Genomic DNA, 15,885 nt, shown 5'->3' with positions numbered 1-15,885 from the left:
GTTAAATCACTATTGAATTGTCTCATCCAGGGCACTTTGTAAAGGTTCCATTAAGAACCCTTTTTTGGAAGAGTTCCTCAAAGATTGTTGAAAGCATGCATGTTAGATCCACAAGATCCACCCTCAAATTTTCAAATGTTTGTCCATGTTAGAAAAAAAATGGTACAATAGCCTCGGTTTAGATTCCCCTGGGTGGGTAGAACCCTTGGAATATAAAAAGGTTCTCTGTGTAACCCCCTGATTCAAGATGAAACCCTTGGAATATTAAAAGGTTCTCAGTAGAATCGTGTGGGTTCTAGATAAATTCCTTGGAATATGAACCCCGCCCAGGGGGTTCTAGGGTTTTATTATAAATCAGGCAGTTCTACAGAGAACCTTTTAATATTCCAAGGCTTTTATCTAGAACAACTGGAATTTTCTGTAGAACTATCTGGGTGGGTTCTACATAATCGCCTTGCTATATACAAAGGTTCTCTGTAGAACCCCCTGAGTGTGTTCTAGAGAAAAACCTCTGAATATTAAAACGATCTCTGTAGAACCCCCTAGGTGGGTTCTAGATAAATCCCTTGAAATATAAAAAGATTATCCATAGACCGCCCTGAGTGTGTTTTTGATAAAACCCTGGGAATATAAAAAGGTTCTCTGTAGAACTACCTGAGTGGCTTCTTGTTAGGGTAGAAAGATTCAGGATAGAACTATGGTGGAACCATGACACCATAGAAGGGTTCCCTGTATGTGTATAACCCTTTATGTTGGTTCCTAGTTAGAACCCTCTGAACTTGTTCCAAGTGGAACCTTCATAAAAGGTTCTCCCAACAGCCAAAAATGGTTCTCGTATGCAGACAAGCCGAAGAACCCTTTATGGTTCTAGTTAGCACCTTTATTTCTAAGAGTGCAGGTATAACTACTGATAGTATCAACAGCAGATAATGTACATTATTTTACATTATTATCTCTTCATCCTTCCTGGTAGTATCAGTTTCAGAACCTCCTGTCTCACTTTCAGTATTTGTATATCTCTCTCTTACACTCTCTCACTCTCTCTCTCTCTCTGACACACACACAACACACTGGCTTTCATGTGCATTGATTCAATAACAGGGAGGAGGCAGAATATTTTACTGCATCCCAAAAGCTAACACCTTTGAGGCTGAGGTGGAAAACAATAAAAAATGTATGCTGGAGAGTGAAAAGACCAAGACCTTCTAGTAAAAAGAGCTAAATAAAGTAAATATATAATGTGAAAACAGTGTGAAGACACTAAAATGGTGTCAGAGTCAAAGGTGGGAGTAATTTCATCCTCTTTTCAAATGCTTTTAACAAAGGCAGATAGATAGATAGATAGATAGGTAGCGTGGGGTGAGGGTGTATGTGTTCATTCATGCATGCATAGGCACATATATACAGTATCTGTGTGAAGGTGAGAAAACAAAAGGCGACCTGGTGCATTTAAAGATACTTTCAGATCACCTGAGGCTCTTATCTCAACAACACCTCTGGGTTCTGGGTGTGAGAGCTTTAATGTGCCTAAATAAATGGCAGCCTCCATCTTTCTGCTGGATCACACTTTAAGAGACAGACACCTCAGGAGAGGAGAGGAGAGTCACATAACCTAAGTGTGTTTTTTTATGGCTCAGGCTATTTTTCATCTATATTCTGTAGCATAAAAGATCATGTAACTTGCACTTAGATCAACTAAAACCCAGGCACCCAAGAAGAATATGATGGGCATTAAACACAGCTGAATGAGTTTCATTTCCGTAGACACGCAACAAGTTCTAGCCATTCTGAAGTGGATCTGGGTTAAATGGTGTTTGAAAAAAAATGCTTTTTTGTTGTTTTTCTTAACCCTGAATATGGAATTTGATGTTCCTTTGTGGTGTACGCCTCTAGTCTAGTGCTCCCGGGAGGATAAAATGAACATTGAAGGGATAGTTTGGATATTTTAAAGTGGTGTGGATTAAGGCTCTTATCCATAGTCAGTGTATCACTTATGCAGGAGCAGCAGAAGTATCAGTGTAGGAAGCTACGTGATGTACTGCTATGGACAGGGTCAGCAGCAAAATGTATTTTAGCCACCTAAAAAAGGCCCACGTAATTGAAATTAATATCAGTTTAAGTGTAGACTATATTTAGAATATTTTAATCACTTTATTTTGCTTTCAGACAGATTTTTCTGATGTGAAACTCCCCTTATATAAACCAAATATTGATCTCACCAAAGCAATCAGACTCCATTGGCATAAACAGTAATTTTACCACCGAGTGTTTCAGAACACAGGGTGGCTGGTCTACCACTGCCTCGGTCGGTTAGTTTGTTTGTGTTTTTGTGTTTCTTCAGTGTTTTAAAGTGTTAGTTCAGATTCATCAGAGTCACACCAACATGCAAAGAAACAATCGAGGCAGCTGAGGACCAGCAGCTCTTCTGCTATGTAAAATTACTGATTTCATCAGTGGAGTTTGGTTGGTTTGGAGAGAGAGCAGTGAGTGGCGTATACAACGGCAGTTTCCTGTCAGAAAAAAACTGTCTGATGGCAAAGTAAAGAGGTGAAAATATTTTAAATATAGTGTACACTTAAGCTGATGTTGTACTGTTTTTCTACTGCACTGGTTGTCCTCTCTGCTTCTCCAAACTGTGGATGTGTCAATCACCATCTACTGCAGATAATATACTGACTATTATGATCTCATACAATCAGACATAAAAAAAATCTGAATTATCCCTTTAAGATTACTTAAAATGAAGGGAAAACGGACCTCATGACACCAAACTTCGATAAATACAAACTATTCCTTTAAGAACTGTTTTCTGATGTTATTTGATCATGAGATGAATACAACTGAAGTCTATATAAGACCAAGTTCAGTTGGCATTTTATTGTATGGGATTAAAAAAAGCAATGCATTCATGTGTTAATTGAACACATGCAATATATAATAAGTTCCTCTGAAGTCTAAAGAAAGAGCTATTCAATAAGTCACTGCCAGAAAAATAACCATTGCAGGTGCAGTTTACTCAACAAACTCATTTTCAGTGTATCATCATATAAAAAAAAGCATTGACACTTCGACTACAGTGATGTTTAAAGACGGTCTTTCTTCCTGTAGCTGCTCTCAGTTGTCTTGGCTCATGAGCAGCGCTGATGCTCTGATGCGCGAGTCCCTCTTCTCTCTGTTCTGTCTCAGCCTCCGGAGCACAGGGGCGCTGCCGCTCTCGCCTGCCCAGCGAACGTCTCCTGCTGCTGGGACACAGTGTGGCTGCTGCTGGGAGTCTGACCAAGACATGACCACATCCTCATGTTAGATGCAAAATTTTAAAAATGTGAATGAAAGCTGAACACAGAGTCCACTATGGTCACTATCATGCATTCACATAGTGGAGATCAAAATGAAAGCCAAGTTCAAAGATGGGTGTGGTCCCAGTAAGGGGGGGGTGAAAGTAGTAGTAGTAGTAGTAATTTACACATCCTTTTTTTAAAAAAAAAACTTCAAACTGAGGAAGTCTTGCTTTTGAAAGTCCCTTCAACTGTAGCAGAAACAACCACTGAGGCAGTACCTTGTCAGGTTTTTATATGCAACAACTGGCCAAGATTTAGTCATGAAAGTTCACAGGTGTACTGTTGAGATTAAAAATAAGGGTTGAGTTCAGAGGTAGGTGTGGTCTGACTCTTGAGTGATGAGTACTCAGGTAATAGTGTAGTAAAAACATCTAACCACTCATGGATCAGAACATCAGTGAGCTGACGATGTGATCCCAACACAAGATGGTCTCTATTTCTAATTTGGGTTTAAACTAGAATTATTGCCTCACATTTGTACACTTCTGCCAACCAGTCAAGTTACAGTTCATATCTTTGTCTGTCCAGACAGAGATGTGATGTAGGCAGTAAAGACTTTGAAGGAATTTAAGGTATTAGGTGTATTTTTTGGCAAAAAGACTTTTTCCAGAGGAGGACAGAGGACTGATACAGAGCTGAACATGATGAAGTCACAGTGAAGATGACCCTTAATCTTTTGGACATCTTAAAAATGTATGTATGTTTTCTTCAGTTAGGGACATAAATGTATTAAGCGAGGTCACAGTGACCTTGACCTTTAACCCCCAAAATTTAGTGGGTTCATCCTTAAATCCAAATGAATGTTTGCAACAGGTTTGAGGAAATACCCTCAAGGTGTTCTTCAGATATCCCGTTAACAAGAATGGGGCAGTCATGAGTCACAGTGACCTTGAACTTTGACCTTTGACCACCAAATTCTAATTTAATCATTCTTGAGTCCAAGTGAACATTCGTGCCAAATTTGAAGAAATTCCCTCCAGGTGATCCTGAGATATCACGATCACAAGAACGGGACAGATGGACGAATGGAGGGACAGAAAAATAATAAAGGACAAGAGTCACCACCACTGGAGCATCATTTTGAATGCAGAGCATACCCTGTGTTTGTGTTGAGGACGGCAGGTCCTGGTTCTCTCCCATCGCTCTCCTCCTCCTCTGGAGAACCTGCAGGAGCTCTGCTTCACCGACATTTCTGCCAATCACCCTCCTGGACGACCGTCTGTGGTTGGGCTGGCGTTTCATGTTGTCCTGGTGAGCAGAACGGCCAGAGACTCTTTAAAACACAGTGGCTGAAAACAGTCGTTTGACACTTAATGCGAGTTTAAGTACATTACCAGCATTCCTTTCAACTCCAGGATGGCTGATTTTCTGTTTTCACTCCTCTGGTCCTGGAAGAAGATTTAGGATTTGAAGATAGGAAATATTTTGGAACTGTTTCACAGCTGCTTTATAATAAAGATAAGAAGACGCAAATTTGAAAAGAACTGACCTTCCATGAGCTGTCATCCTCCTGTGAGCAAAATTAGATAATGAGATAATAGCTATCAAAGTTTATTATTCATTAGTTTAGATTGTGTCCATATATAAGTCTATATAAGTTGTGCACCTGTATTCTTTTGATGGGCCTCAGGATGATGCCTTTCTTTATTCTCTCCATCATTTCATCCACCGCTTTCGCCTTCATGTTCAAGAGAGGTGCTGGTTCAGAGTATAAATGGATAAAATATTTAAAACTGTTTTAAACCAGTGTGACTGAGAGCTTATTGCCGTGGTGTTTCTGCTCTGAACAAACTCCAAGTCAAACCATTGCCAGTTCTGTAACGTAGACTATGTACTCCATCTAATTTATAAGGAAATTAAAGATGAAGTTTTGTTTAATGTGCTTTGAGAAACCAGAGAGGAAGTATCATAAAAATTCAATGATCACTTGTTTTAATTAGGGGTGTAACAATCTATCGATCTGGATTTATGCATCAGTACAGCGATCAACGAATCAGTATCACTGATGCAAAGTGAAAACAGCGATCAGTATCATCATCTTTAAGATATGCCTTTATTTTGAAATTCCACGGCATGTCTATGTTATTGTTTCTGACCATGTGCACCTCTTTTCTAAACATTCAAACAGTCTTGGCACCAGGCAGTTAAGGGCGAGCAGCCAAGAAAAAGATGATTAAGATTAGTTACTCTCTCGGGATTAAATCAGCAGCGTGCAAATATATGCAAACAATGCTGTTATGAAGTAAAATGCTCAGGAAACACGACAAACCTGGCCAGACATCTCACTCCACAGTCCACTAACTTGATGCTGTTGTCACGGCAATATTTGCTGCTCTGTTTCATCATCATGTTAGGCTGAAAATACGTTTTTCTGTCAGGAGATACACTGACTTAAACCAGCGGTAAGTGAGAAAAAGTATTAATAATAGATGCTAAGCTGCTAGGTGCTCTGCTAATTTATGCAATGGCTAAGGCTAAAGCTAATCATGACGACTAGCAATAAACAATATTTAAGTTATTGTTGAGTTGAATTTTATTCTTGTTATTATCTTGTTGTTAAGGCATTTTTTATGTGTTAATGGAATCGATTAAAAATCAACTTCACTGCACTTGAGAGGTTACAATTATTTAGTTATTTATGTGTTGTTTTTTCTTTCATGGCCAAAAGCAGAATTCTGTAACTGATCATTTCATATCAATCTCAGGCTCCCATCGCGATTGCTGCAATTATGGTATCACTGTCCAAGTAATCCATATAATATTGTGCTGATAAAACTTGTGATTCGCACCCCTAGTTTTAAGCTTCGGGATATATCTCTTCTTGAGGGTGAGAACTGTTTTCTCTGACATTATTGTGGGTGATTGAAAGTGTGAGACTCACCTTTTTGATCAGCGTTACTGGCTCCATCTTTCCTCCTGCTTCTCAGGAAATCAAGTGAACTGCAGAGACAGAGAGGTCACAAGGGTCAAACTGTCATACTTTTTGAAGAAACAGCATCTGAAACTAAAAAATCATGTGAAACTGAGACTGTCCTATTCGTTTTAGGGAAGGAACATACTTGGTGACAGTAGTGGGAGGTGGTGGAGGAGGAGGAGGAGGAGGAGGAGGAGGTGGAGGTGGAGCAGGAGCAGATTTCTCCTCTGGTTGATCGGTTTTTCCCTCCTGGTCGTGTGTTTCTTGTAACTGTTTCACTACAGCAGAAGATAGTGAAACACTACTTTTGATCATCAGTATCATAAAATGAGAGAAATGCAAATTTATAGAGAGACAGACACATTGAGGAGAGACATTAAAGCCCTGACATGTCTGAGACGAGGACTTTGCACAATATAGTGACAGGAAATGTTTCTAGTTATGATGAAAGGATGAAATTGAACAATTAGCGAGAAAACATTTCAGTATGACTTTTCATACACAGTTTGTAGTAACTAGTGCCTGTGATGTTATTCATAGGTTTACCTCAGTACATTTAAGTACATTTACCCCAGTACTTTGCTTAAGTATTTCCATTTTATGCAACTTTCTCATTTTACTCCGCTACAGTTCAAAAGGTAAATATTTTACTTCACTACATTTATCCGACAGCTTTAGGTACTAGTTACTTTACACATTCAGATATTTGAATGAGAATACATAGAAAACATATGAAGAGTTTCTAAAATATGATGCTTTGTTAAATTATACAGAACAACATTTGTAGACCAGGGCATCTTTGCAGTGCTACAGCACTTCATTATAATGCTGTTTTATCAAACTTTTTTTTATCAAAAAAATTACAGCTGCTGATTTGGATTTTACATTCAGCCATATTGTGATTTCAATTAATTGTGCAGGACTACTTATTAGGCTTTAGTATCTCAATTAAACAATATTATCCATATTTCTCCACTAGCAGCTACCTTCCTCCTGGAGCTGTGTGACGGTGCAGTTAGCCTCAGACAGCTGAGTTTCGAAGGCCTTCCTCTCCTCCTCGCTCTTCTCCAGCTGCTCTTTCAGGGTCTGCAGCTCAGAGAGAGCGCCGCTGTCGTCGACAGTGCTCTGGCTCTGTTTCACCTGCACACAGGGATGAAGGAAACAGGACACATGATGAAAAACATAAAAAGATCAGACTGCATACCCATCTTTCTCTCTCTCTTCATCACGTCTCCACACACCTGGTCTTGATAACAGCGCTGTATGTCACACAGGGCGGTGCTGATGGTGGAGATTTGCTCCAGCGCCTGCTGCAGCTGCAGGCCGGTCTCTGAGCTCTGCATCAGCATCATGCTGCGTGTGTGGGCCACCTTCTGCTGCTCCATCATCTGACAACACAAACCAAATCTAGATTCACCCTCTGACATCTTAAACACATCTTTATGATTATCTTTCTCTACAAAAGTGAAAGGAAAATACATCAGTGACAATGAACCACAATTAAGAGGAAGAATAAAGCAAGATCTGAATGGCTGGTTGTTAATTTTCTCCCCCAGGAGGTTGTCACAATGCAGAGAAAATGTTTTCAAACCACTGTTTGGCTGAACAATGACTTGGAAGCCTTGTTAGAATTACTCATAGGCTTCATTGATGAACAGTAACAATGCAAACGGGATGATTTAGCTGTGAGACAAAGCAGCATTTTCCAACATCATGATAAGTGGTGAAAAATGTCAAGTTTTGCCTTGATTCACGGGGAAAATGTGATTCTTTCTTCTGTGGTGTGACAAACACATACACCAGCTATAGTGAATAATTGTGGTTTAGAGCTCATAAATGATCAGGCTGTATAAACAAACCTTTTATTCTTTTGCATGAGCTTGTGTGATGTCTAATATTGCATGTGCAGGTAAAATGTGGGTATTTAATTCAAAAAGGCAAATAAGTCACAGAAAACAATATATGAAAGACAAGCGACCACAAAGTAACAAACAAACACATTCAAAGAGGATGTTGATGTCGCACACTCAGCTGATCAGCCAAATAAATCTGTGATGCAGCTGAAAACGTGACCAATAAAAGAAGAAATAAGTGTGCTGATTCACAAATTTTTAAAAAAATCTATTTAGACTGTTCTGTTTTATATCAACTGCTGACTTCTTGTAATTATCTGGTTGGGGACACAAGTGGTTAACAACTGCTAGACTAAAAACAAGGTATACCTACTAGTCTGACAAATTTTGACTTTTGTCGTGGCTCAAAATTGTCATCCACAGAAAAGTCTTGTTTCATCTTAAACCAGATTAATTCCATACCCGATAGGTCATGATCCAATAAAGTTAAGTAACATACAAGATGAATAAATGAATAATTTTGTTATCCGCTATGCGTTTGTTCAAGGACTGCCAGTAAACAAATGAGAAACGCAAACGTCACTACAAAACTGACTGTAACTTTCTGCACCAATTTTCAAGAAATCTGGTTTGTTATAAACGTGATAAATTGAATATGATACTGGTTACTTGCTTTTGAATTAAATTCAGAGCAATCTAATCAGATCTATGCCAAGAACCTAACCTTCTCAATAGCTACAACTTGCACCGGGACATGCAGGCTCCAACCAACATCAAGTTTAAATCATTTAATCTCCACAAATGTAAATGTGCATCATATCGTTGCAAGGCCACCTGGCTTCTTGTAATGATCAGGGCTCACCAATAACACTTAAGAGTTTCTCTAGTGAGTGCACTCTGCTAGTTGGATTTATTTTTTGTTCTTACTTTATTACCAGAAACAACATTATATTGACTCCCAAAACTATAATAATCAGCCTCAATGGCCGACCTATCGTGTTATTTTTGTGAAACTCTGACACTTGTGTGAAACTGCATTAATGCTGTCAAATGTCTCTCTAACAGATTTTATGGACACTTTCTGAGAGCAGGTCTGTGATTAGAGAACAGGAAGTGTGAGAAAAAAAATGGTTTTCATTTCTGTGTTTTATCAGCGTGCAGACGAACTGAAGCAGCAGCAGGTTTTGGTTGAGCTCTGTATCAGCGCAGGCAGCACGAGGCTCCACGCTGCAAATTACATCGCTCTAATCTCTGCTCTCCCTTAAGCAGAGAGCAATTTTCACACAGCAATTAGCACAATTATTTCATACATACAAACACACAGACCCAACAACCACACACAGCTACACAAAGAGACAAAGACACACACACACACAGACAGACACAAAAAAAAAAAAACTCCAAATTGTTTCCTGTTTGAGGCCCTGCATCATTATACCACCATGCATCACAGAGGAGAGGTGTGAATGGTTGGTGTTTTCAAAACACATGAAAACAGACAAATAGTAGTGCATACAAGAGGCATTCAGCGCAGGGGGGTCTTTTACCATGAATTGAGAGTAAAGGGGCTGAATTGTGTGAACAGTTGGGGGTCCTTTTCACAGGTAAGGACCCCTGCGAGGCGGCCCATTGTGCGCCTGTCCGGTAAATGGAGGACACCGCACACAAAGGCGACAATTGCTATATGCTCGGCAAAACATAAAGGTGTCAGGCAAAGACAGGTTGTGCTTAAAGACCACTATTCTCCTTCGGCAGCAGTGATGACCACTAATTATGGGGAGGGGAGGGGCTAAATGGGAACGGAGAGTTGTATTTTGAAAGAAAAGGCCTTCATTATAGGAGCAGCTGTGTGTGTGTGTGTTTGTGTGTGTGTTTGGGTATGTGGATTTTAAGTGAATTGGTGTTTTTACCAGCACGAGTGTGTGTCTGCTTTTGTCTTGTGTGTGTGTGTGAACGCCTCTCCTCACACACACAGAGAGCCCAGATTTGACCAAAGTGTCATCAGTGTGAAAACAGAGAATGGAGACCCCTTCTCTTGTCCCGCCACATCAGCTGCACCCTGACAGCGGAAGTGTGTGTGTGTGTGTGTGTCTGTGTGTGAGCCCCCCACCCCCACCTCTTTCTCCCCCCTGCCCCTCCGAGTGTCCGTCGCACCCGCCCGAAGGTCAGCGCCAACACTCCTGCTCCCTTCCTGTGGCACGACCTGTCACCCTTGGTGTCCATAGGTGTGAATGTATGACAAAATGTTTCGTGCCATGCAAACAAACACACACACACGCGCGCCACGCGCTCACACCTGGTGGGCGAAGACTTCAGCGTGCTGCCGGAGGCCCTGCTCCAGCTCCAGCTTCTGAGACATCTCTGTGAACTCCTCTGTGACAAGCTGGGAGACTGTGGACATACCCACACACACACATACACACAAAAACACACAAAATTAAGCGCGGTTTACAATGTCATTCAGGATGTTTTTGACTGAAGAACTGAAAATGAAACCGGCCAATTTATTAAGTACTGAAATTTCTTAATAAATAAGTCAGATTAATCAGATTTATATAAAGCAAAACTTCTCTCTGTTAGGAGGATTAACTGCTTTACATTGTGTTTTACATTAAACCTCTACATAAAACCACAATTATTTGCGTGGGTAGATATCACCAGAAGGAAGACAAAAGCTGGGTTTCACCAGCAAACCTGGTTAAACCATGGATTTATCTTAACTTTAAATCATGTTGAGCCAAACTGTAAACACTTTTAAATCATTACATTGAACCATCATGTTAGTTTTTACTCTAAATATAGATTAAATAATTTGGTTGCGCCAAAACTTTAAACTTTAATTTAAATCAGTCTACCAGTTGCTGTCAGGGAGTCTATTTTTTCTTTCTGTGGTGTTGTCCATTTTTAATCTGCTGTTTTTTGGCATTAAATCACTGGACAATTTTTATTCCAAACGAAGAAAAATTTGAGTTTAAGCAAGAATCTTCATAAACTCTACTTAATTTAGGTTTACATCAATAGACTTGGATTTACTAAACTGAGATCAGTTTTTAATTGTGAAACAGAGGTCTACTTAATTTTAAACCAGGATTAACTCATTTTAAACCCAGTTTTGCTTAAATCTGATTCGAATGAATCTCAGATTAAATTAATTTTTGTTGGTACAAAACAAGAAATGGACTCACCTCGTTTGATTTTATTCATGGTCTTGCTCTGTTTGCTTAGTTTCCTCAGTATGGCCTCTTTCTCATCGACCTCCAGGGCAAGCTGAGAGAAAATAAGTCTGTGATACAGTGCGCACACACACACACACATACACACACACTCACACACACTGATATACCTGCTCCCTGAGTTGGACCTGCTCTTTGGTCAGATCCTCTACTTGTTGCTCCAGCTTCAGCTTCTCAGCCAACAGACCGTCCACGGACGTCTGCAACTCTGACACACAGACAGGAACAGGTTTGCGATGATGAATTTTTGGTAATTTATTTTTAACTTGGTTTCCCAGGCAGACATAAAAAATTGAGTAAGTTTTGTCTCACCTGTGATCTTTGCTTGACTCTGCAGCAGTAGCGTCTCCTCGTTGTTGTCCTTCTCATCGAGATCAACCACATCACAGTTACCCGCGGGGTCAGTCTCTGGGTCAAAGGTCACAGCAGTTAAGTTTTCAGGCAGCTCTGGGATGAGCGGCATCAGCATCTGGCTCGCTCTCTTCAGGACTCTGTTCTCTTTGGTCACCTAGGCAACAAAGGAGACGATGCTGAGTCTGGAGGACGCTGTTTTTGTTACTGTAATCTAATGACACAAATGAAACAAAAGTTACGCGGGGTAAGAGTGTTTCATCTGATGTACAGTATGTAAGGGCGGTGCTTACATCAGCCTCTTGATGGACAAGCAATGAAAGTACAGGAAGTGAAGGACAGGAAACAACAGGGATGAAAGGAATAAAAACGAAACAAAAAGACAGAGAAGGAAGTGAAAGGAAAGGAAAGGAAAGGAAAGGAAAGGAAAGGAAAGGAAAGGAAAGGAAAGGAAAGGAAAGGAAAGGAGCAACACTCCAATGGTACAAAAAAAAAAGAGTAAAAAACACTTTGACAGCCAGCGCCTCAGCACTCTCCCTGCAGGAACGTTCAATCTGGAACTGCATCTCCAGGACATTGATCTCTTTCAGGAGCTGATTGGAGACTGAAATGAAAGAAGATGAGTCGTTAATCATCTCATAAAAATATGAGAGAGGAGACCTGGAGAGAAAACTGAATCAACTTGCATAGAATTAACCCTAACCCTGTGTGAAATTTGTTTCTGCCCTCCTTCCTTCCTTCTTTCCTTCTCTCCTTCCTTCTACCTGTCCATAAAGTGGAGACTTTTGCCTAGCTAGCTTAAAATGAAGTAACATTAAATTTAAACCTCTCTTTAAACCTCAGTGTAGTAGTCTAGATTTAATTAAATTTAAGTTCCAGCCAACATGTTTTTCTCAAAGGAGAAATTGGACAGTCTCTTGAGCCGACTAGCAAACAATTTAACTATTTGTTAAGGAATACAGAGCAGCCACAAGTGTTCCCCTCTCTTTTATACTTGCTAGGTACAGACACAACTCAAATTTATTTGTTTTTTAAATTTTAATTTGGGTAAGCAAGCATCTCCATATTGTTAAACTCTATTTAATTTCAGTGTACATCACTGAACGTGGATTTACTAAACTGGATTTCCTCATTTTAAACATGGATTTACTCTGATTAGGAGTAATCTTAGATTAAATTAATCTTTGTTGGAGCAACCCAGTGTCTATCTGCTTTGTGATGCATTCTGGGATAAGTCTCCACTCCTCCAGAATGGGGGACAAACAGGTAAAAAAAAAAAAAGATTCCCACCTTCCTCCAACTCAGCCAGTTTCTGATTGGCTTCATCTCTCTGCATTTCCAGGATCTCACACTAGCAATCAAATACCAAGAAATAAATCAGAGAGGGAAGCAAATCAGGAGAAATTGATCAATCATGCAACAGCAAACTGTATGTGATTTTATTCATATTTTATGCTATAAACAAACAGCTGAGGCACCACAATTGCATTTTTTCCCCATTAATGTAATCAAGTTTTTGCACTTAAATTATTTTCTTTATTTCTTTTTTAAATTCTTTCTTTTTACTGTAATTGAATAATCTGATTAAACATCCAAGGTTTTTCAACCAAATTGTATGTTGTACTGTCACCAGGGTAACAGTAAATATACACGAGCAGGATATTCAGTGTTGATTTCCCTTAATGCACATTATAAAGTGGTAATAAATTAATCAGTTATTCTGTGCCTGTCACTAAGAGTGATACCTGAATGTCTCCTTCATCTTCAGAAGATAAACCACTCTCTCTGTCAGATTCTGTGGGGAAAAGAAAATCATTTTATCTTCACACAGCAGGAGGATTGACAAAGGGGCAGCAGAGACGCTCAGCTGGGAGGCGAGATCATCAAAAATCCTCACATCCTGTCAGAGTGACTGCAAGAGGAACTTCACGAGCCCACGTGAAGGAGGTTGGTGAGAGAAATGAAGGAAGTGAAATCACAGAAGGATCCAACAAAAACACACTTCACTTTCTGTGGACTCGGACTCACAGTAGTTTCCCCGCTGCTACTTCACGTCATCCAACAAACTGAGAGTTTTGTGTTTTTACAGCAGCTGTTTGACCCGTCTGACTCTCCTGCTGAGTGTTAGATGAGAACACTGATACCATTGATGTATCCAGCCAAGAAATACTCCAACACATAACCCCCTATGAACCACAATGTGCTGCTTAAACAAACAAGATATAACGTGTTAATTAATGAGCTTCACAGTTGATGGCAGGTTACCTTTGCACAGTCAGTCTTTCAGCCTTTGTGTTATGCTAAGCTAGGCTAAGCGGCTGCTAGCTGTTTCTTCATATTTACCAAACAGATATGAGAATGGGATCAACTTTTTCATCATCATCATCTATCAGCAAGAAAATCAATTGTCTTATTACGTACAGAGCCAGAGTCAGCAGGCAAAAAACTGTCCTGCACATAAACGCCACTCTTTATGCTAGGCTAATCTCACTAACCGGCTGCTAGTTGTTGCTTCATATTTACTGGACAGATCTCGGAGTGGTACCAATCTTCTCATCTATCTTTCAGCGAGAAAGTGAAATGATGTATATTATTATCATTATATGTTAAAACTACAGTTTGTATACACACAATACCACTTTAGGAGCAAAAGAGCAAGATCGACTAAGGTTTTCCTGGAGGCATCCATCTGTGTTTTCTGACTTGTACTGAAATGCAGTCAACTCCGGTACGATGGCATCGCCAGCGCTGACTTCTAACTTCCGCCGTAAATGCAACACGGCATTTGTGCTAGGCTAAGCTAACTGTCTGATGGATGTAGCTTAAAGTGAGAGCGGTATTCTAACTGTATCCATAAATTAAAAAAAAATATTAAAGTCGCTTTTATTTAATCAGCAACAGCACAAAACTGAAGCATTTTAAGGTTGATGAAAAGGAAATTCTTTTCTGAACTAAAAGCTTGATTATCTTATTCCACGAGTCCTCAATAAATAACATGACTTATTTAGATACTTAGAGATTTTATTGAAACTGCAAAAGTCATCATGTGACTAAATTAAGTATCTAATCAGCAGTTTATATCCACAGTATCAGGCCTTACCTGCTGCGGCACTGCCCTCATCTGGTGCCCACATCCTGTCGCCTACAGTTTTCAAGTTTTTAGCTGCTTGATAAAACTAAATTAAGCTGCTCATTCCAGCACAGAGAAAAAGCTGCTTTCTGTCTGAACAACAGTCGTCTTATTGCAGAGGAAGCAAGTAGGAATTTCTGCTAAAACCCTCACCCACTGTCATGATTTAAGAAAGAGGAACATTTTCCCTAACCCCTCCCCAAAAAAAAAACAACTAATCATCACAACTGAATGTCGATTTATAGCAGAATAAAAGAGTTTTTTTGTGTTTTTGACTCCTGAAAAGATACATTTTTATGTAAATATTGATGAATTTTGCTACTGATGTTACAAGTAAGCTATAGAACAAGGTGTTTGAACTTTTCCCCCCTTTTCATGCAGCAAAAAGAGGAAAATACAGCCTCTGTCCATGCATGTGGTCTCTAGGGGACAACACTGTCTCTCTACTGCAAGATCAATGTCACTCAAGCAGCCGAAGCTGCTTCTATTCCTCTATTAGCATCTGTACTCAAGAGTTCATGACCTCTGAAACATCAGAGCTGCAATGGCAACCTCATTCTGGGTGATAATTCAGGAAATGATGATGACACATATTCCTCCACTATGAATAATGTAAAAAAAACTTATTTTATTTATACACCTGCATTCCAGGAGTTTATTTCTAGGAGTATAGACAGAGTGTTTGGTCAGGGATAAGCTGAATTTAACTCTTGGTGGTTGATTTAGGTGGCTTAGTGCTCCAGATGGGAGGGATTTGGTCTGTCAGGGCAAACAGGAGGTCAGATGGAGAGCAGTATCTTACAGGAAAGGGTTGGGTTACTCTATATTTTTCTTACTGTAAACAAATTCTGGTTCCTACTGAAGATATACTGTAAATCTAAAAAAGGTTTACAAATATAAGGTCATTTCTAACACAGACAGTAATTCCCTGAAACAAGAGGGGAAGGTTTTCTGCAAACACCACCACACACCTCTAGTGACTTATCAGTCTCTAGTCTCTACCTTTTTAAGAAAATCCTGCATAGAGAAAGATTAATTTCAAATATTATTTTATAATTCAGTATTT

General features: G+C 39.6%; 1 protein-coding gene across 1 annotated transcript; it reads right to left on the bottom strand.

The window, feature by feature from the left end:
* Positions 1 to 2,998: 2,998 nt before the first annotated feature.
* On the bottom strand, positions 2,999 to 14,923 carry shtn2 (shootin 2). The gene is made up of 17 exons (XM_084712727.1): positions 14,790 to 14,923; positions 13,435 to 13,484; positions 12,980 to 13,040; positions 12,199 to 12,293; positions 11,651 to 11,846; positions 11,449 to 11,546; positions 11,291 to 11,372; positions 10,402 to 10,496; positions 7,494 to 7,640; positions 7,239 to 7,392; positions 6,398 to 6,530; positions 6,220 to 6,278; positions 4,945 to 5,036; positions 4,828 to 4,848; positions 4,673 to 4,726; positions 4,436 to 4,586; positions 2,999 to 3,272 (listed from the first exon to the last, which is right to left on the bottom strand). The coding sequence occupies exons 1-17, from the start codon at positions 14,821 to 14,823 to the stop codon at positions 3,115 to 3,117; spliced, it is 1,680 nt and encodes a 559-aa protein (XP_084568853.1). The 5' UTR covers positions 14,824 to 14,923; the 3' UTR covers positions 2,999 to 3,114.
* Positions 14,924 to 15,885: the final 962 nt, after the last annotated feature.

Source organism: Lutjanus erythropterus, chromosome 23 (genome assembly GCF_056507025.1).
Source record: "Lutjanus erythropterus isolate fLutEry1 chromosome 23, fLutEry1.hap2, whole genome shotgun sequence".
Lineage (NCBI taxonomy): Eukaryota > Metazoa > Chordata > Actinopteri > Lutjaniformes > Lutjanidae > Lutjanus > Lutjanus erythropterus.
The sequence above is the reverse complement of the archived record's forward strand: the minus strand, read 5'-3'. Positions and strand labels throughout refer to the sequence as shown.

What these genes read in the sequence shown, in the direction of transcription:
- shtn2 (XM_084712727.1), bottom strand. Translation starts at nt 14,823, where the DNA reads ATGTGGGCACCAGATGAGGGCAGTGCCGCAGCAG. An exon ending in GAGTCAAGCAAAGATCACAG is followed by an intron (nt 11,547 to 11,650) that starts GTGAGACAAAAC and finishes TCTGTGTGTCAG; the next exon opens with AGTTGCAGACGTCCGTGGAC. An exon ending in AGCGCTGTTATCAAGACCAG is followed by an intron (nt 7,393 to 7,493) that starts GTGTGTGGAGAC and finishes CCCTGTGTGCAG; the next exon opens with GTGAAACAGAGCCAGAGCAC.